Source organism: Pezoporus flaviventris, unplaced genomic scaffold (genome assembly GCF_033815535.1).
Source record: "Pezoporus flaviventris isolate CSIRO_AGI_PZ_B2104156 unplaced genomic scaffold, CSIRO_AGI_Pfla_v1 ptg000055l, whole genome shotgun sequence".
Lineage (NCBI taxonomy): Eukaryota > Metazoa > Chordata > Aves > Psittaciformes > Psittacidae > Pezoporus > Pezoporus flaviventris.
Window position 1 is genome coordinate 2,988,991 of NW_026892603.1, and position 21,196 is coordinate 3,010,186.

General features: G+C 39.4%; 1 protein-coding gene across 1 annotated transcript; it reads right to left on the reverse strand.

Moving 5' to 3' along the window:
- Positions 1-3,012: 3,012 nt before the first annotated feature.
- LRRC72 (leucine rich repeat containing 72) lies at positions 3,013-17,453 on the reverse strand. Its single transcript, XM_061469177.1, is given in 8 exon segments — positions 3,013-3,314; positions 4,862-4,889; positions 6,157-6,321; positions 8,320-8,344; positions 8,346-8,410; positions 12,548-12,665; positions 16,470-16,558; positions 17,393-17,453. Coding segments are annotated over 8 exon segments (720 nt in total). The 3' UTR covers positions 3,013-3,145.
- Positions 17,454-21,196: the final 3,743 nt, after the last annotated feature.

A 21,196-nucleotide genomic window follows, 5' to 3' on the forward strand; every position in this document is an offset into this window, starting at 1 on the left:
GGGAGCTGTGTGGCAGTTCTGTTCACCTGTAACACCTCCTGGGACATACAGTGACATTCTCCCTGGGTCACGCACAGGCCTCCTGTAGCTCAGGTGTACAAGTTTCATTTCATGACAGTTGGCAAGCAAGAGATGCACACCTGGAACTTAGATACGGGGTCATGATGTCGTCACCATCCACCCTTGGGTCTGGGAATGCAGAAGGCCTGCTGGTTCCCTGATCTACACAGAACATCTGGGGCTCACAGGGGTGTGTTGCTCTTCAAGGTTTCTCTGAATTGCCAGCCCTTTAGCAGTGTGGTAGAATCCACAGCACTAATCCTGTTTTCACTCTGCCAGCCAGTGGTTCTTCTTGGTAAAGAAGAAAAGCCCAAGTGATAGGAGAAAGTATGAACACTCAAAGTAGGTGTGAAGTGTGGGATTATGGAGTTGCATTTGTTCTCATCCTAACTTGCAATGGCAGAGGCTTGGAATGGCAGAATGGCATATGTCCCTCTCTTTGCAGTGAGTCTCAGAGAAATTACGCTCCAGGTTGGAGTCCTGGTGTGCATCCACACTCCAGAGCTACCTCTGCCTTCCTCAGCTTGAGCTGGTAACAGCTCTTTTGTTGGAGAGTCGTGGTTGACAGGTCCTGCACAAGCCTGGGTGGATGACTGGCTCTGGAATAATCATGTACTGGAGGAAACATCTCATGACAGGGAACTGAAAGTAGAATGAATGTTCACATGCAGGGTACTTGTCCCTTAAGCAAGCTCTTAAATGGCAAGACAGCAGTGGAGCCAACAGACGCACTCTTGCACCTTCAAGGGTCTGTGACTCAAAAAGCTTTTCTGCATCCCACTAGGAAAAATTGAATTCTCACCTCCCTCACTGTTTGGCTAGATGTAAACATAGCAGCTGTGAATCCATCTGCTTCATCACAGCTCTCACTGCCTAGTTCACTTTTAGGTAAACAGATAGAAGAAATGCTTTATTATGAAGGTGGTAAGACACTGACACAGGTTACCCAGAGAAGCTGTGGCTGCCCCATCCCTGGCAGTGTTCAGGGCCAGGTTGGATGGGGCTCTGAGCAACCTGGTCTAGCTGAAGGTGTCCCTGCCCATGGCGGGGGGTTGGAACTGGGTGAGCTTTAAGGTCGCTTCCAATCCAAACCATTATATAATTATATGATTCTATGAATTGACCATGCTTAAATGAATATATGGAGAGCATTGCCTCTGGATGTGTTTGCAGTCAGTGACTACTGACTTACGGCTTGTTGGACAACATCCAGCATTTAAACACTACAAATGCAAACAGGTAGTAAACATAAAGAGCTTCTAGATGCCATGGTAGGGTTTTTTTTGTTCAGCCTATGTATTCCTGGGACACTTGTGAGCAACAGTGGGAAAACCAAAACTAAGATTTTGATGGACTTTTCACCACTAAAAGATTATATACATATAAAATAACTCATTGTCTTCTTTGAGCCCATCTATATGCTCAAAAAGATTACAAGGCATGGTAAAATTCTTTAACAGTTACTGCTTTTAAACCTCAAAGATGAGTCTAATTTAATGGCATTTACAAAATGCACGGAACTTTAAGCAAGAAAAATAGGGAAGTTGAAATCAAAAAGAAAGGACTCTAATATCAAAAAGGTGAAAGGAGTTATAAGCTTTAACAAAGACAAAGTTCTGTATCTGGGATGGAGTTAATCCCAAGCAGCCTGGGATGTGCTGAAAAGGGCCTGGGTGCCCCTGTGAGCAATAAGCTCACCTGGAGCTAACAGTCTGCCCTGGCAGCACCAAAGGTAAAGGATGCCATGCATCAGCAAAGACAGAAGTATAGTACAGACAGTAGGTCAAAGATGTCCTGTTTTCATCAGCTGAGTTCAAGAGAGACATTAAATAACAAGAGAGATCCTGCCACTGTGGTGGTAAGAGGGTTGGAGGAATTTGGTTTGCTCAGCCCATAGAAAAGAAGACTCAGGGAGATCTGATCACCTAGAGGTAGTTGTAGAGAAGATGGGGCATGCACAGTGGCAGATTAGCCAATAGGCCCAAGTCTTTGCATGTGAAATTACATATAAATGTAAGAAGAATGTTCTGGAGTGCAATTAAACACTGAAAGAGATTGACAAGAAGCGGTGGTACCTCCTGCACTAGAAATACTCAACTCCCCTTGAGGGCACTGGATAACCTAATCTCAGACCTGCTTTCAAGAGGAAGGTTGGCCTAGATAAAACTCCAGAGATCCCTGCCAACATAGACTGTCCTGTGCTAATTCAGGGAAGAAAGAAGGAACTCGGAAGACAAACCACAGGCTGAAGAAAGGCTTTGATACCTTACATAGCATTGACTCTAGGTCTTTGGCAGAATGGAGGGAGAAAGATACGAGGAAATGCATTGTTTTCCATCTCCATGCACGTCTCCCAGTAGCTTCCCTAGGGATGGTAAGCTTTAGAAGCCGAAAGTAACAGGTGTAGTGCTACAGCACAGTATGACCCATGTGGTTATAGAAGAGTGTTAAAACCTATCAGCAGCCTCAGAGCAACACACTCTGTATGGCAAGCCCTGGCTCTCTTAAAGGGACCAGCAAGCACAGGCCTGTACCCTAGGAGAGTATTGGGTGCCAGGTATAAGCACTCTTAGGAGATCATATTTCCACTGTACTGAGTCTCCTCATAAAACTGAGAGCTTTGAGTGCATTCATGCAGCACACAAATTGATACTTTAATCCCTCTCAGAAATGAGAATATCTTAATGGTTGCTTTCTTATATATGTTAATGGAGGAGGACAAATTGCTGCTAGTGAACACGGTAAGTCTAATTCTTCTGTAGAAACTCCAGAGAACGGAATTATTTATCCTTAGTTTCTTAAAAATTAACTTGCAGTTTAGCTTTAATAATTTCTGGTAATAAAAGTATGGTAAGAATATCGTTTCAAGCAACCTGCACTATCATTCATTTTCTTAATTTCTCCCCTCTCTGTATTACACATCTGATGATAAAAGGAATGTTACACTAATACTTCTTTTGCTGGAAGTTCATTTAATTAGGTGCATGTTTTAATGTACTTGTTTTATAGAGACAGTAACTTACTTAAGGGGCTTATCTCCACTCTGGAGAAAGGCATAACTTTTTCTTCTTCAGGAAGCAAACACTCATCTAAATCGGACTGTCAGCTTCTTACAGGCTTCTGCTGCTGCTTTGTTTTCAAGCCGTCTTTCTTGAGAGGTGGCTACATTGTTCCAGTCAACATAGGAAAATTCCATTACAGATCTTGCCATTGCCCGAAGTAAAACGGCATCTTCAGGGTTCTCAAATGGTTCTCTGCAAAAAGAACAAAGAAAATGTGCATTTTCTGAATGCTTCTGAACTACTTTGGAGCTAATTTATTACATGCTCCCTGTGTAGAAAGTGAAGGTAGAAGTCATGGTGACCCTAACTGTGAGGATCTGAAAACGTTACATTTTCAGAAGGTTTCCTTCTTTTACCAGATTTAAGAAAGCAAAACAAAATAAGAAAAGGTCAGAATCACAGTATTCTAAGGGGATAAAAAATCATGCTATTAATTATTTAAAATGCATTTATAGTAGACTTAAAAATGCTATTTTGTTTTCACTGCTTTCTCTCTCCCCCCCCCCAAGAAAGAAATTGCTGTACACTTTTAATGCTCTGATTCAACAGAAATCATAAAACTAATTTTATTATATCATAGCAATATGATATCCATTAATGCAAATGCACTTTTATTTCACGATGGATCTTTCAACTATCCATGATGCAAATATTATTTCTCCAAGCTCTGAATCCGTGACAGTGAGCTTGTGTTGTTCCTGTATCCTGCCACAGCTGCAGTCTGGGAGAAAAAAAAGTGGCAAATGCACAACATCAGTGCAGAATTGAGAAGGACTCCATGTTAGACCAAACACTTTTCACTCAGATGATGCAATATTAAAACCCGATCTTATAAGAACTTATTTCTTAAAGATGTACCTGTAGTAACACATAACTAATATAAACCATCTCCACCGAGTGTAACACTCTGCCATGACAAAAGCCTAAGCATCTGCTTAAGTAAGATGGAGAGGAAGCTGTATACCCATTCTATCAATAAGGACAACTAACTCAACTGGAAGCAGGAAACAATTTTTAAACATTAAATAGCTTGACTGGAAAGAGCTGTACTCAAAGTGAACAGCAATATAAAATTAAATTGTTAAAGAGTATCATCCCATGTAGGCTTTATTATTTCCTTTAATAAATGTTTCAGATATTTTCACATGTAAATCTAGAATGTAAACCCAAGCCTGATATCTGAATTTTTATAAACATAGCATCTAAAATGTCATCACATTAAAATGCAACATTTATGCTGCTTCAATCCAGACACAGAGATGAGTTTTACATTTATTTCTAGGGTTTTGAAACTGAACAGAATACATGTAACATCAAGTAAAGTCTAAAAATGTTTCATTCTGTAAGTCCTAATATTTTCCAGAGAGTATGTATGTTAAACAGCCAGTCAGGAGAAAGTTTTCTGGGCCATAATATAGAACAGCTATTCTAATGTTCTAATACTTAAAGCATGCTTTTTCCTGTGTTCAGCATTTGATCTTATAAATAAATAGCATTTTTATATACCCATTTCCAAATGTGCAATACCTTTCGATATTAAATTTCAGACAGCAGTGGGTAGGTTGTCTGATCACAACAGTATACAGTTGCAACTATGTTACATATGAAGCCCGTAAATTTGTTCAAAAGCTCATTTTTCCTGGCTGTATCCTCTGGTGAGGGTATTTTTTAGGCACAAGAGAAGGAAATTAAATAAAACTTCAGAGATGCAAAAGAAAAAAATCCAAACATTCACTTACTTATTTCTCTGATTTCCAAATTCAGAACCTGTAACAAAAAGTTCAAATGAAGACATTAATGGCTGTACAGCATTTCCATTAGCTGAGGATTATGACTGCTATGACTTTAGGACATCCTACTCCTAAAGTACTTGTTCAAATGAACCAAAACCTAGCAGATGATGTGAAATGTTCAAGATCATATTTAATTAAATTGCTATGGAAACAAGTATCTGTAAGGGTTTTTTTTTAAGTGTATGTAGTCCTTGTGGTTTATTTCCCATAAACATACATTTCCATGCCTCTTTTTTGTTGTTGTTGTTGTACTTTCACAGAAAGATGATGACACTGTCTATATACATGAAGGATGGCATGGTAGAGATAAAGACAATTGTATGCCTACGCTGAAAATTACCAGCAAAATAAGCCAATTATTCAATATGATTAAACTATCTTTTTTTCCCCAGCCTTCTCAAAACTACTGTTAAATCCACTTTTCTCAGGTTTATTATTGTGAGATATAAATTAAAAAAAAAAAAAAAAAAGCAGGTATTTTGTTACTGTTCCAGACTTCATCTACACTACTGGTTAAAATGTCATCCATGCGCAATACTGTTTTCTTATCTTTAAAACATCATGATAGCAGGTAAGATTGTATGGGATTGCAGGGTTTGTTCTGGGTATCTCCTGTGGTACAAGTCACAAGGTTCCAGGTGGTATTCACCTACTTTCTTGTGCCAGGATCATGCTGTCTTTCAGATCCAAATATTTTAAGAATTTTAAAAATTACTTTATATGCTATTATAAGACACCATTAATATAGTCTCAATCTTGGAAAGCATAAAAAGGAATCTGCTTACAAAACCAGTCAAGAAATGTAAAATTAAAACCGCTGTTTAGAAGGAAATAGCTTTCTTCAAGAGATTATTTTACAAAAGCACTAGGGGGCATCAGAACTCTGTGATGCTGGTCACTGAGGCTCAGCCTAGAAGTGTATCGAGATGCTCTGAACTAAAAAAAAGTAAACACAAGACGCACGATGGGAAAAATAGTGAAATTTTGCTTGTTCAGCTACCTTCAAAGACAACTCTGTAATTCGAGAGAGTAGAACTCATTTGCTACAATACTCATAGTAGATGGATTCATTTGCTGCCTATTGCTGGTACTACTGCTTACTTCCTAAAAGAAATTGGTTGAGTTCCTGATTCATTTGTACTTTATTACTAGAACAAACAACTTTTTATCAGATGAAGAAGAACCTTTTCTAATTCCAGTCACCTAAATATGTATGCTTTTCTTTATGTTAGTATAAATACCTGAGGGCATCATCACTCTTCTGGCTGGCTGAGTGCATCTGCTAGATTCCGCTGTAGTCTCCAGGGGTGTATCTACTCTCTTCCCAAAAGCTATGGACTGCATGACACCAGACCTTTGGTAGTGATAAAGATGAAGTGCCAACTCCCTTTCTCTTTGTGTAACTGCTGTTAAAAGGGACATACATAAACATTTTATTTCCCTTACCAGCTGAAAAAGCTGGCACTATTCATCTGCATGCAGAAGGCAACTCACTTTTTTTTTTTGTGCAGACTGTTGTAACAATAGCAATGTAAATCTACGTAATTTCACAACAATTCAAAATTGGAACATGGGCTAATACTTCCTAAGGCTTTAGGGTGAAACCCTATCCAATAAAATGAAGTTTCTTCTTTTGAGTGCAGTAGGATCAGAAGTTTTAAACCAAGAAACTAGAAAGCAAGACTTTTCATACCATTTAAATGAGATCTACTGCAGAAGTCAGTAAAGATTTGGAAGCTTTGTTATAAATAGCAAAAACAAGTCCCATGTCAAGGCCAGTTCAGTTCCATTGTTTGTTTACAGAGAAAACTGTTGGAGTGCAATTAAAATAAAACCTTCAAACTTTCTTGTTTTGCATTTAATTCAGTAATATTTTTAATTTTTAATAAAGAGTTTGAAAGCTTTAAGTCAAGTTAGCGATGTTAATTTCAACGATATAAACTGCATACTAATGCAGTACTTTAGCTATGGAACAGAAGTGAGCTAAAGGTTTAGAACAAGTAACTCTGGCAGAAGCATTCTGAATTCAGGGAAGTTCTGAAGTCATGGTGTCTAGGGGACCAATTAGGAAGGAACTGCAGTAGTCATGCCTGGAGGTAACAGAAGCGTGAGCACATGTCTTGAGTAAAGGAGACGGCCAGGACTATGCTGTGGTAATGTTCCACAGATGGGGAAGAAGCTTTGTAATGTTAGAGAAATAGCTCACTAAATAGAAAGTCCAAGGTACAGTCTGATGCAAATTAATGCCACAAGTCTTAATGCAGGACTTATTACAGTATAAGTGTATTTAGAAGGTTAAGTCCAGGAAGTTTTACGGAAGTGTTTCTAGAGCTGTAAATGCAACACACATTTTCCAACACATTAAGCTTCAGTCTTCACTCCCTAGCCAAAAACAATCATTAGTAAAACAGTCTGACAGACATGCTAAGAACAGGTCTAACACATCATCAGATATGCAAGAGACTGATGGAGGTACCAGTGCAAAATGAATGTGGAAGCAAATGGCCACGCGGTCAGATCCAGCAGCTGTGGTCCATCCACCAGCTTTCCTTCACAACAAAGCTACACAACCTGCCAGCACCTGCGATGTCCTGGGGCTGCCTTGCTCAAGTCCTGCATTCTGACTCTTAGAGACTTGGGAGCAGGCTTTCAGGATGACACTGTTTTTTCTTGCTACTTTCTTATAAGATAGTACTGGGGTAGGAATCAACAGAGCTCTGTTTCTCAGAGCTCTCCAGTAATTTTCAGTCCTCCTGCCAGTCACACAGCTTTCCAAACACCAGAGACAAAAATCACCAAAGACGATTTTCTGGGTCCACTGAGGCATGTTTATGGATTGTCTGATTTATCATCTGGCTGTTCTTAACACATTCCCCCCCCCTTCTCCCCCTAAAATTTACAGTAGACAAACTGTGAAAAATCTCTTAGTGATTTATGAAGACATACTTGAAAACTTGGTCAGCACGAACCTCACCGAGAAATGTGATATAAATATTTAAACTGTACAGAAACACATAGATAGCTGAGGATATTACCCATATCTAAGTAAACTTGCTCACCAATGTGCATATACCAGTTTGAATGCACAAATGTAGGTACATGTTTCTAAGCACAGGCTTTTATCTTTTACCCAGAACTATACAGACCAAGATACAAGACAAACATGCACAATTTAAAAAGGCATAAATCAAAAGCATTTGGCAAAGTAAACTGTTTATGCTGTGAAAATCCTATTACCTTGACAAATCTTGCAAAAAACAAATTGGTATTTGTTCTCTAGATCTTTTACTATATCAATAAAAGCATGCAAAAGAACAGGCAAGATTAATTCACCTATTCTTCCAAACTGATTAAAATCAAAAGCAACTGCCAATGCTTTGGGAGAAAAGGAAAGCAATCCTTACACTTCCTGTCAAGGAGCTGTACTGAAAGGAAGGAGATGTATCACATAAAGCCAGTAGCCTGGGTCTTGTGCCAGTGAGTTATGGAATAGGTCTGCGAAATGTGTACAGAAAAAAACAAGCAATGTCAGAAAAACCCAAATCCAGCAAAAGAAAAACAACTAACTTCACAAGGTAGGAAAATTAAAGATCACTCTTTTAGCCAAAAAAATTTGTACAAAGCATTATCAAATTGTTCTTGCACTGGGTAAACAAAGCAGAGTCTCTTTACATATGCAGAATTCCTCAACTAAACATGGACTGCAAGCATTGGCTTACTTCAGAGTATGCAAAGTCCCACAGGCAAGAACTGAGTAGAGGTGCCATCATGTACTTCAAACCTTTGAAGGCGGGTTTTTTTCTATTTTTTTATGATATAGAGACAAAACCACTAAGTGCTTGCCTTTGATTGTCTTACGTATTGTTAGGTGATACCTATTTTAAATAACAGTAGTCTTTTAGGTGTGACAGTTTAAAGATAAGACACAAAATTTGTAAGGGGAGTTATTAAAACCGGGGGAGCCCTAGGTCACCTAAGGCTTCATCATAGATGATACAAAGTTTTCGTGCCACAGACACAATATGCAATGTAAATACCCAGTCTCCTGATGTTTTGAGAGATGAGTTTGAAAAATCAAGAAACTTCAAGAGTAAAATGTTTAAAAGGGCCTAAGTTCCTCAGAACCTGTGTCCTAACTTCCACGGGGACTTGAGGTACGAAGCTCCAAACACCTGTTCGGAACTTCACTAAAATACATTCCCATCACCTGAATAACCAAACCTTTGCAAGGCAGAGACAGGTATCAATCCTGTGCTGCTGCTTTGCCAGATGTGGAACATTAGCCCAGCTGACATGCCAGATCAGTTTGTTTCATAAATGATCTAATGTTGATTAAAATAGAAACTGCTCAATCCCAGATCAGCAAACAAACAAACAAAGTGTGTTGGGTGGGGGATTTTTTTCCTACATGAAAAACATAATAATGCTATTTTTCTTCTTATACAAATGCTGTTTGTCTGAGACAGTAAAAATAATCAGGAGGCTGCCACCTTGAAATCAGAGCAGGGAATGAAAAATCTTAAATTAATAATTTTGACTTCTACCAAGGTCTGCACTGGTCTGGTTTTCTCTTTTTGAGGAGAGGCTGTGACTCATATTCACTCTAGGGTAAAAAATCCTGTTATAGGTAAATTTAGCAGTTTGGGAGAGAAAGATGATACTACAGAAGCATGTAAGAGGTACCAGAAGAAAGAAAAATGTCTGTAAACATTCCACACAGACTTGTAAACTACAAGGTATTATTTCATGTTCTTCAGGGTAAGTATGACTTCTGAAGAGGGCTTAGTGCTTGATGGCATTTAGCAGTTATTTTGAGGGTGCAGTAAGGCTGGAATGGGCAGTTGGTATCTCCTCCACAGAAAACACCTGCTCATGTTTCAGAGAACTTCACATATTTTAATTCTTTACCAGACTTTTAAAAAATCACTGTACTTAGTAGTGAGAGACCCACAAGGTGGCAGCAAAAGAAAGTTAATTTTTACCCAACAAAGTAATACAAACCTATTTTTTTCTAGGAAGCGTTGATCAGAAAGAATATTAGGCATATATGTCTGTCCTTGAGTCAAGAAAGTATGTGATAGCACTCCAGAGAGGAAAATGTTTCCCAAAGCAGGTATGTTTGATAGAGGGATGGAATGAAGATTCAAGATTTTTCCAAGGTACAAACCGGGGTTGATACTAAGTACTTCTGAACCTGGATTCTACATAAAGCATGATTTGTAGGTTTATTTTGGAGTATCTGATTTTTTTCTACTGCTTGTTCTTATAATAAATCCAAGCATTGTACATATCAAGTCAGTCTTATTTTACAAAACACCTGGGATCAATTCTTGGCTCTGCTATCTACTTTCTTGTCAAGGTCATGAAATTTTACTTCCACACATAAGATATAATGTTTTCTTCCTCCACAGTTCTGCCTGTTTTCTCTGTTTGGAGTGTAGGAAAACAGTGTGCCTATCCCACAAGGGGCAGAAAGGAACTACTGCGGTAGAAAAACAGTAAAGAACAAAAAGTTTTCTGAGGTCTAGCAGCAAGATGTTATCAGCTGTGGGCAATAAATCACTTGAGGCAATTTACAGAGTACATAACAAAACTCTTGGATTCCAAAAGGGGGATGTGAGCACAGGGTGAGCCCAGAAAGAAACCCTCCCTAGCTCCCAAAAGGCTGCAGTTGTGAGCATTCCATCCAGTAAATCTTTAGAAGCTGAGTGTCTTCCCTAAATGCCTGATGAAGAATGGTATCCTGCTACAAATCCAGCGCAGGGCAGTGCCTAAAGTCACAAGAGAGCCTTAAGGAAGAGAAATGCAACATTTTAGCAGCTGGATGCTACTTCTGAAGTGAACAATAACAGTGTATTAGACAGCTCCATTTTAATAGTTCTAATGTCCCCAAGAGCTACAAAAGAATAAACTGTATTATGCAAGCAGGAGCTCTGCTGAAGGCCAGCAAGTGCTTTTTTTTTGTTTTATCGCAATGTCCAGCAGTAAAAAAAAAAAAACAAACCACTCACAACAGTGAGAACTCTTCCATCCTCAAAACAGTTTTTATTCTACAGAGGTGATTTATGGGTGCAGCTGTTTTCAAAGGCACACAGTGCAAGTTCTGTACCTATTTCACGCTTAATATTGCAAGTAAGCATATTAATGATACAGTGATACGCTACATAGCATATGACTTAAAATTTATCTTAATTTACTGCTGTAATTTGCTTCAAATATGAAAGCATATTGTATTAAACCAATAGAGTCCTGCTAATTTGAGAACTCATTATTATGAAATCTCTTAGAAACAAACACGTTGACAGGTTTTTTCCTGACTAAAAAGGTCAGAGGGAAGGGCTGTAAAGTTAATACTATGTGTTTACTCTCAGATCTTTAAACAAAAGAACCATTTCTATTTTTTTTTTTTTTTTTTTTAAATCAGAGTAGACTGGTACATTCTATGTACTGTTTGATAGTTCTCAAACACTTGCTTTTCTATGGCCGTGACCAGTCCAATGTGCAATTTTCACTATGCCTTTGTAACTGCCATTAACAGTAACTTGGCGGCACTTTATCTCCTATTTGTCTTTATTTCCCACAAATGGTTGCAACGAATATGACAAACTCCCTGTTACTTGTTGAAGCTCCCTATTAATTTGTAGGGCTATAACATTAAATCCAAGTGACTGCACCATTCATACATGGATGTCTGTCCAAACTTCCCCATATCACTTCAAACAATGCGTTCTCAAATAGACTAAGTTTACTTTTCAAGCCATATTTTCCTTTCCTGCAATCAGACATTCAGTTTTCTGAATGCATAAGGAGGTATGGCTTCATGACATTCACCTCCGTTAACTGCATCACTAAACTTGCCTCCCATTTTCTCAAAGTATTGAGCATTTGACATGACCTATGATGACGTTCTTTCAGGAACCATGGAAAAAGACTGCTTATATTTTCACTTTCAATAGGTTTACAGCATATAATCCTACTTTCCCTGGAGGCTCCTTCTTATGCTGTAATTTAGCAGAGCCAACACTCTCTTGTATAACTTCATTTGAAACTTCAGACGCTATGCTATTTTTATTTCCAGCCTGTATGCTATTTAACAGATAATGTTATACTTACAGTATATATCTAAATATATAATAATATCTAAAGTGTATTTATTCTTAGACTCTAGAAATCCCCAATCTGCCAAAAAGATGCAGAAAGTAAGTGCTGTGAGCAACAGAATTAATGAGACAGAAGTCTGGGTTCTATAACCTATCGTGCATAATCTCAACAGTAATAACACCCATTTCTCAACTCCACCTCTATGATAATCTCATGCTCCCATTTGCTCTGACAAAAAGGCATCACTAAACTGCTTTGACTGCCTCCAAGCTACTCATCCAGCAGACTGGCTAGCCAGCAGCCAAAAGGAGTTAACTTCTGAACTCATTTGGCAGCTTTTTCTTAGTTGAGGTACTCTCTGTGGAATTTTCATGTCTTACAGATAGATCTCTTCTGTCAAATTTGGCTAAAAATTATAATTAGCTTCAAAAGCTATTGGCAAATGATGCAGAAACAGAGAAGAAACATCCTGATTAAGAAACACTAAAAAACTACTGCTCACTGTTCTGCAAAATAAAAACAAGGTATTGCTCAGGGTCTGCAAGTTTATCATTCCTTTCAATCCCTTCACTGTTTTGCCAAGGTTTTTTAACTGGTTGTTGTGAAGAAACAGAACCTGTAATACACATAAATGTTTCAGAGCGCCTGAAATAAGATGAAAAATAATGAATTATTCTCACCATACCTGACTGCCTTTATTAGATAACTATTTTGTTATGCTGCACACTGAATTTTATATTCTAGTTATCAATCTATGCGGGCCTTCTGGTAACAACTTGAATGAGTTAGTTATTCTTGGAGATTCCAATATTGCTTTCATCTTTCTAGTCACACCCTTCAAGCATATGCCACACTTTTTTCACTCTGATTCCTCCCATTGGTACCCATCACTCTTGCCTCAACAAATCAGCACCAACTGTTTCTTCTCTTCTGCTTCCCTTCTATATCCCAGTAACCTTTCATTAATTCATTACTTCCTTTTATCCTGACCTAATATTACCTTTGCCTCACAAACAATAGTATATACCTAATACTACCTTTGCCCACAAGCAATAGTAAATTCCTTATAAAATAGTTTAATTTCAAATCATTATTATTTTAAAGTCACTAAAAAATTTTGTTGTGGCTGACGCAGACTATATGTGTTCACATCCTCACACCACATCAGGCTGAACAGCATTTCCCATCCATATTTCTCTACCAATGATACTTTCTCTTCTGTTTGCCACATTTTGTTATTTTCTGTATTGTCTCTGGTGTTCGTGTTTCTTCCAAACATCTGTTTTCCTCAAAATGTCACAGAAACTAATCAACATCATTTCTCACCCTGAGATGAGAAAGATGCCAGATATAGTGTAAGCATTCTACACATCTGAAAGTGTAACAAAGCAGGAGGGTGACAAAGAAATGGGAACAAACCAAGTGATACACTGTTTTTAACCCATAACAGCATTTCTTTTCCCAGGGAAAGTGAGTCCCACATACTCAGCAGTTAGCAGAAATCCTGCTCAGAACACAAGAGGAGAAGATTGGCATCTGGGGACACAAACCTTAAAGGAGAACTGCTTTGCAGGTGTGGTATGGATTGTGAAGCCATAGGGCCAGAGGAGCCAAGTACATAAATGTACATTTCTTAATATTTTTCATATTAGTGTATCTTGTGAAAGTTTTTGCCTTTTTTCCACTCCTGTCCTCAGATAAACTTAGTACTCACTCATATTCAGTAAGTCTTGCTTTAAATCAAACTGTGCATCTGCTGAGGCTGGAACGATCTCCAATGGTCCAGCTGGAGTTTTGCGTTTAATTGTGTATGTAACACTCTGAGCTTGCCAGTGTACCCTCAGTAACAAATTGCCTGCTAACCAGAGAATACTAGTGAGCTGTCAAGTCATCCTCTTCATCATTCTTTAAATAAATTTTTGATTTTCACTAGAATAATTATAATGATCTTTATTTGACAAATTTCAATTGACATAATAAAACTTTCCTTGTGGACTTTAATACATCACAAGACTAGAGCGAGTGTTTCAGAAAGAATTAGCAGGATTGATAAAAATTAGCCTCATATGATCAGCCTAAAAGGATCTGCTTCTTTTCTAACTGTGAAGCCTAGCCTCTGGTTGCCCATGTGTTTTTTGTTTTCAACAAACCCTCCAGGTACAAACAAAGGGGGAATGGCCACAATTATCTTGCATTTGAAAAATAAAAATCTGTCAAGACTAAACCGTACAAATTCGAGATGCTGTATTTTTATTTTCCTGTATCTATGAAAATCAGATTATCCCATGCTGCTACTTTGTTAAACTGGTTATTTGGCTTCCTCAAATAACTCATAAAAACAAACCCTGCAAATACGCACATGTAACCAGAAAATACAGTACTGCAAGTAGCAAAGACAGGGAGATGAGTGTTGACAGGACATACAGAGCTCTTACAGAGCTACTAATTCTCCTGTGTACCTCTGAATACTGTTTTTCAGGTAGCAAAACCAAAATTTCCTCATATTCTTTGTCACTGCTGTTCCATACCTGGTCTACAGGTTTATGTTTTAATTGGTGTTACTCCCTCTCTAGTAACAGTCTCACCCTGACGATCTCCAAGCCTTGATCTGTTGTTTTTTTCTGGTATTAAGGCATTTAATTTGCCCCAGGTAGAGCTTAATTCCTCTAACATTTAAAAAGAGCCTGTACCTTTCTAGGTGCCTTCCAGACTTTGCATGTCTTTCTTACAAACTTATCTGTTTTGGCCTGCAGCACTCTTTTCCTACCTACTGCTAAGTTAATCAATTTTCCTAGGATGACAGCTTTCTGTGTCCAAAAGTACATTTTTTCATGTCCCTTTAACAGTAGTAGTTTTAAAATAGAAGCCCATTCCCTCCTGTTTGATTGACTTTAATTATAATTTTTTTTTTTCATTTTCTTGTTTCAGCCAGCAGAAAATTATGTCAAACCAACAGTTAAAGAGGCATGATCTGATACAGAGATTGGCTGAGTTTCAAGGTTTAAATAAACTGGTATAGAATAAAAGTAATTCACTTCTCTCCAATCATCAAAGAAGCCAGCTTGCACCATCTTTCTCAAAATAGTTTCATGGGAAGACAGATCACTTCTGTATCTGCCATCTGAACATTTCTTTTTATGCCATACCAAAAAAATAATTCAAAGCCAGGGAGGGCACACATAAAGGTGTTTAAAATCAGAAAATGCGATAGGCTTAATTCAGTCTTACATATGCTTGCATTGTTTAGAATTTACTCATTAATTAAACTTCCCCCTTAGATTTTATGTATATTTTCTTCTTTTTAAAATACATATTTTACTAATTATGACAGTAGCTATCCAATTTACATTTTCTTTTTGGAAAGCATCAAATACTTTGTGTAAATCAGAAGATGTGCGAATTTACAGTTACTAGTGGACACATTCAGATTTTTCAAGACCACCCGATTTCCACTAAACCCAAACTAGACGACACCGAAATCCTTTGCCACCTTATTTTATTATTCATAGGACCTAGAAATCTTGAAAGCCTTGTCCCTGAATTACTAAACTACATTAGTTCTTTATATATGATATCAAATGTACAAACAGCAAATGCAGTTGTGAGGCTTCAGACAGGTATGTAACACTTGCAATTATGCCCTGGCCAGAAATTCAAAGTATGTTTTCCAAAAACTTTGAAGTCTGCCCTGTCATGTATCCATCTTTCCGTGGTAGCCTCTCCTCATGCTCATCCTACAACATACACCTCTATCAACCTAGATCACCCACAGGTTCATGAAAGCTTTGCCTTCTTTCACTTACCATGGTTTCTTCTCTTCATCTGCTCTAAATCTTAAGCTGTTTCTTAAAGCTCTCAGAGGAGATCAGTTCTCTGATCAGGACTGCCAGCCCCAAACAAGTGTTCGCATACTCACTTTATGTTGCCCTGCCCTTCCTTCAATTCTTAGTAGTAAGAACGTGGTAATTTCAAAGGTGCTACCAATGAGTTTTACTGTTGCAGTAACAACTTTAGGGAGGTCAGAAATTTGGCAGTTCTTAGACTGGGCAGGTCCTGTGTTTTTTCATTTGCCTTCTTGATACTCTTTCCACCCAGCCTTATGAGCCAGTTCAAACAGGCATAGATCAGCCCATTAAGCCTCACTCCTCTGCTCCCTGTGGTAGAAGCTCATGCACAACCCTGTGAACTTACAGACCCTCAAGCAATTCTGGGATTGTCTATCTAGGGCTGAGGCAGTTAACTATTTCACTGTGAGTATAGCTCTGCTGCGTATGTCAGCAGTATATCTTCACCACTTCTTCCTTCACAACATGATATTTCACATACAGATGATGTTCAGAGATTCTCTGATACAAAAAGTGCTATGAAAAGTTACCATTTACTGTGCGCTTTTCTTCTAGTAAAAGCCAAACTTAAAAACATGTTTTACTTTCTGTCCACCCAGCTACGATACTAAGACATCCACAGTCCTCCTAAAGCTACAGCTCTTCAGATGTTTTTCTACTGCCTAACAGTACACAGTACATTTGTCAGCATAATACACTGCATAATTGTAGACTCATTACAACATATACACATTCAGTGTCTAAATTAATATGCACACCAAAATTAATATATGCATCACAGCACCTTGAAAACTATAACACAGAGAAATAAAGAGATATTAAATCCATGGTCTCTATTTTAAATTGATCAAAATACTCCAACAATTATGTTACACTAACTTTCCTCTCCTGTGGAGAATCGTAGTTCACAGACATGAAGTGAAAAAATAATGTATATTGACTGGAGAACGGTTTTCTCACTCAGGTCAGCCAACCCAGCACAGGTGATCAGTGAGAAAACTGCTTACAGCTTGCATACAGCTGCAACTTCATTTTATGCAAGTTCACTTCATGCACATGACTTTTCAAAATTATGCATCCAGAAAACTCGTTTGTGCATTTTATAGTGAAAAATGTAGACACAACTTTGATTTTCAGAGTATGTTACTGGTGTGCTGTATTTTGTAAAAGGAATGAAACCTAGTCACATAAGGATTATGGAACTCTGTTACTAGTGGTTGACAGAAAGTAAAACGTCTATCAGAAAACAATGGCTTTATTACACAAGTTTTTATGCCCAACATAATTGAGATCACTATTCACAGAATCATAGAATAGTTTGGGCTGGAAAGCACCTTAAGATCATCTAGTTCCAACCTCCCTGCCATGGGCAGGGTCACCTCACACCAAACCATGACATCCAAGGCTCTCTCCAACCTGGCCTTGAACACTGCCAGGGATGGTGCATTCACAGCTTCCTTGGGCAACCCATTTCAGTGCCTCACCACCCTCACAGTAAAGAACTTCTTCGTTATATCCAATCTGAACTTACCGTTTAAAACACAAAATTGATACTTTACAAACACAAAACGGCTTGGAAGCATGATGGCCATGTCTAGAGGGTCCTGTATGGCCTGCACCATCACATCAGCATGTTCTGGGCACACTGAATATACCTAAAATAACTGTGGGTGAGCTTGGAAATGTGCTGAACCTGTGCTACTTCATGAACAGAGGGAAGAAGTAGCTGGGATTCAGTTTCTTATTCCACAGAGTTGATGTTCGGACAGTGGCCATTTGCTCGGTATGACCAGCAGCCTGACTGCAGTTGTCAGGTACATGGGAGAAATGGCTGTATTTTAATTTCTACCCAGGCGAAAAACTGCAGACGGAACAGTTAAGTCCTATCTGGATAACAGTATCTGTGCAACAGCCCCATGTGTGTTGAAGTTCGTCTCTCGGACTGCGGAAGGCACAGGGCTGCCAGCCTCACCAATGGGGAACGCACACCTCTTCTCTGAAGAGAACAGAAATCCCTGGTACTGCGTTAGACAGCCACGGAGACTGCACCCCACAGTTCTATTTCTCAGACTCCGTTATTCAAGATCCCACCCTCTCCCCACCCTGGCAGCCCCCTTCCCAGTCAGCCCCAGCCCTCCACCACAGCACCCCGCGGCCCCAGGCGCCGACAGTATTCGCAGCCGCTCCTGCAGGTGCGCGGCTTCCCCCGGCCAAGTCCTCCCCAGGCAGAGCCGGCTGCCTCTGCCGGAGGAGCCCCGGGGCGGCCCCGCTGCCACGGCGAGCGGGAGAGTCGAGCTCCTCCCTCCCCCGGCAGCACCCCTACACCCCCTTCTCCTCGCCCAGCAGCTAGCTCCCGCTTACCCGGCGCCCTCCGCACAGCGAGGGGGCGAAGCTGGCACCGCCCACCTGTGGGGCCGGGCCCGCGGCTCTGCGAGGGCGGGCGGAGAGGCGGGGGGCCAGGGACTGCACTCAGCAGCAGCCTCGCCACGCCCCGTCCCGGCTGCGGCTCTGGTAGCTGCGCTCACTTGCCCGCCTCCGCTGGCGGTCGCAACCATTTTAGGGTCCCGTTTCTTGTTAGGGGTGGCCGAGGGCTGTCTGGCCTGGCGTGATGGGGACGGTGTCGAGCCAGCGCTAACTCAGAAACAGCGGCACCGCTTTAACACCGAACCGGCAGCCCGAGCCTGCTCCTTAAATCACCGCAGAACTTCGTGCTGGCGGAAGGGGGTGGATGGCAGGCTAGGGGTGCGGCCCTGCGGGAGAGCCGGGCGCGGGCACGGCTGAGGGCTGGGGGGGCAGTCTGCTGGGGCAGTCTGCTGGGGCAGTGCTCGATCACGGTCCTGAGAAAACGTGTGTGCCTTTATTTCCCTTCTACAGAACTACATCCCTGATTGCGTCTGGGGTTTGTGTTTGGTTTTTGTTTGTTTTCAAAGCACAAATCCTATGTGTATGTATATATATATATTCTGTGTGCATATATACGAATGTCACTTACAAAGAAAACACTTGTGACTTTTAATTTACAGCTAATCCACACCGTATGTATCCCTTATTTGCAACTTGCAAATCACCTTGGTGCCAGAGAAAATGCCTTCCGTGCCCACTTCTGGAACAGGCCTGTCGCTGCAACAGCGCGTTTGATTGTAAAGTAACACAGAATGTTTATGACATCCACATGTGCAAGCAACTGTTGCCATGTTGTTATTTTTATAACCGTTTTACTGCATAGCACAAGCTGAAAACCAGAAAAAGGCATTTCCATTGTCTGTGTATGCGTGTGTGCACTTACGGGCATGTAGAACAATAGAAAATGTTTGATCAAGCTACAACAAAAATATGTCTGAAAACTTGGAGCTTTATTTAGAATTTAATTTACAGAGAGCACTTGAGTTAGCAGAAATAGTCACTGTAAATTATGTGCAACTGATACACAAAGAACAAGAGTTGTGTCTGCAAATATATGAATAAGCTGCCCCTCATGGAATTAATTACGTGCATGCCTTTGCTTGTTCAGACCACTGAAACTAGATGTGGTGTGTATGATGGAGGAATGGGGCTGCAGCACGAGTATTATATTGCAAATACCTAATTTTCACAGAAAAAAAAAATGTGTGGGTGGCTTCCATTTCAGCTAGGTAGCTTTAAAAAACCAGAAACCTCAAATAAGACAGACATTTTAAAAGTATAAAACTGACAACAGAGATGTGTTTAATCACTTATTTTTAGCTTCTAAAAATATCTCTAGGGTATTAAAAAACATAAAGGAAATGTACTGGCGAAGGAAAAACTGGTACACAGATCAGTGTTTGTTGCATTTTGTGTTAAAGTTCTGAGTTTTCAATGAGAACGGTAAAGCTGCCACTTCAGAATTGCGAAAGGTGAGATAAAGTCAACTTCCATTATAAAATTATCAGCTATTCCAAATAACATGATAGAACAAGCAAATTTAGTAATCTAAAGTATGGTGAGAGGGGAGACCTTTAGAAGATATTTTGATTCTTTCCAACACAAAGGTGTGACTTACATGGGTTGAGGTTTGTTTTGGGCTTTTGCGGTGCTTGCCTTCATGAGTTAACTGGTAGCTATGGACTTAGTCTGGATGCCTAAATAGAGACTGTTTAAACTTCAGTAAAATTCATCTCTTTTTCTTTCTTGCATCTGCAATTGGCATTTAAAATCCACACCAAGTTTAAAGGAACTTGGACAGAAAATTAGTATTTTTGTATTCAGACTGAACTGACACCATATTTTGCTCTGGTTTGGTGTTGTCCTTTTCCTGAATACGTAACCTATCACCGGTTTAATCCTGTTCCTGGATTGCTGTGCATAAATGAATGATCACTTATCCTTTGGGATATTCAGAATAATGACTATAATTTCAACAACAATAATAATAATAATATTTCTGTATCTACTAGTAAGATTTTTGCTTCATGCAGTGTCCCAAATATTTTAAGTAAAATCTATTTCCACATAGATAACTTAAACTTTGCAGTCTTCTTGGCCCTTATTTAATGCTGAGTGTGTTTCAATGCATCTCCCTGGCAAGGCTTGCATTTTTGCAGTATATTTAGTGTAAAAAGAAAAAGATTGAGCAAGAAAAATAAAATAGTAAGATTGCAGTCACCATTTTTTCTAAGAAATGGATACGATATACACCATTACAGTATGGTACTTGCACAGTTCGTTCGTTTACTATCTTATGCAATTAAATACTTTCAAAGGTTCTGTACTGTATGGCTTTTTCACAAAAGGTATTTTTAAAAACTGCATCTTCATTTTATAGAATCAACTATTTCATGTTGGAAGGGATCTCTGGAGGTCATCTGGTCCAACCGCCCAAGAAAGCAGAATTATTTTCCATATCACAAGTTTGTACAGTTCTGCATACACATACTTACAGAACCCATCAAAAAATAAAAGAATTACGTGGGACAAACTTAAAATTGCCAGTGTTATACTAATGCTACATAAAAGCTAGTAAAATTAACTTGCTTTTCAGGTTGAAAGTAAATTTCACTTGGGAAGAAGTGAACTAAATGCAAAATATAGTAGATCAATGCGTATTTCCTTTTTTCTTCTTGTTACCGGAAATATTTTATCAGTGTTTATCAGAACCCCGAGGAAAGATCAGCAGGATATCCCACCTGCATTCCAGCTACTGCTCCACAAGGGCAGGTCTTCTGTAGGTCCAGTAGCTGCAAGCCCTGTGCAGATGTTTCAAATACTCTGTGCTGTCTAAAGCATTCAGGCATTTGACTTGCTTCTCTGACTGATACTATTAATCTTGCTGATGGCACTGGCAACATCCCAGTGACGCTAACAAGTTCAGGAGCAG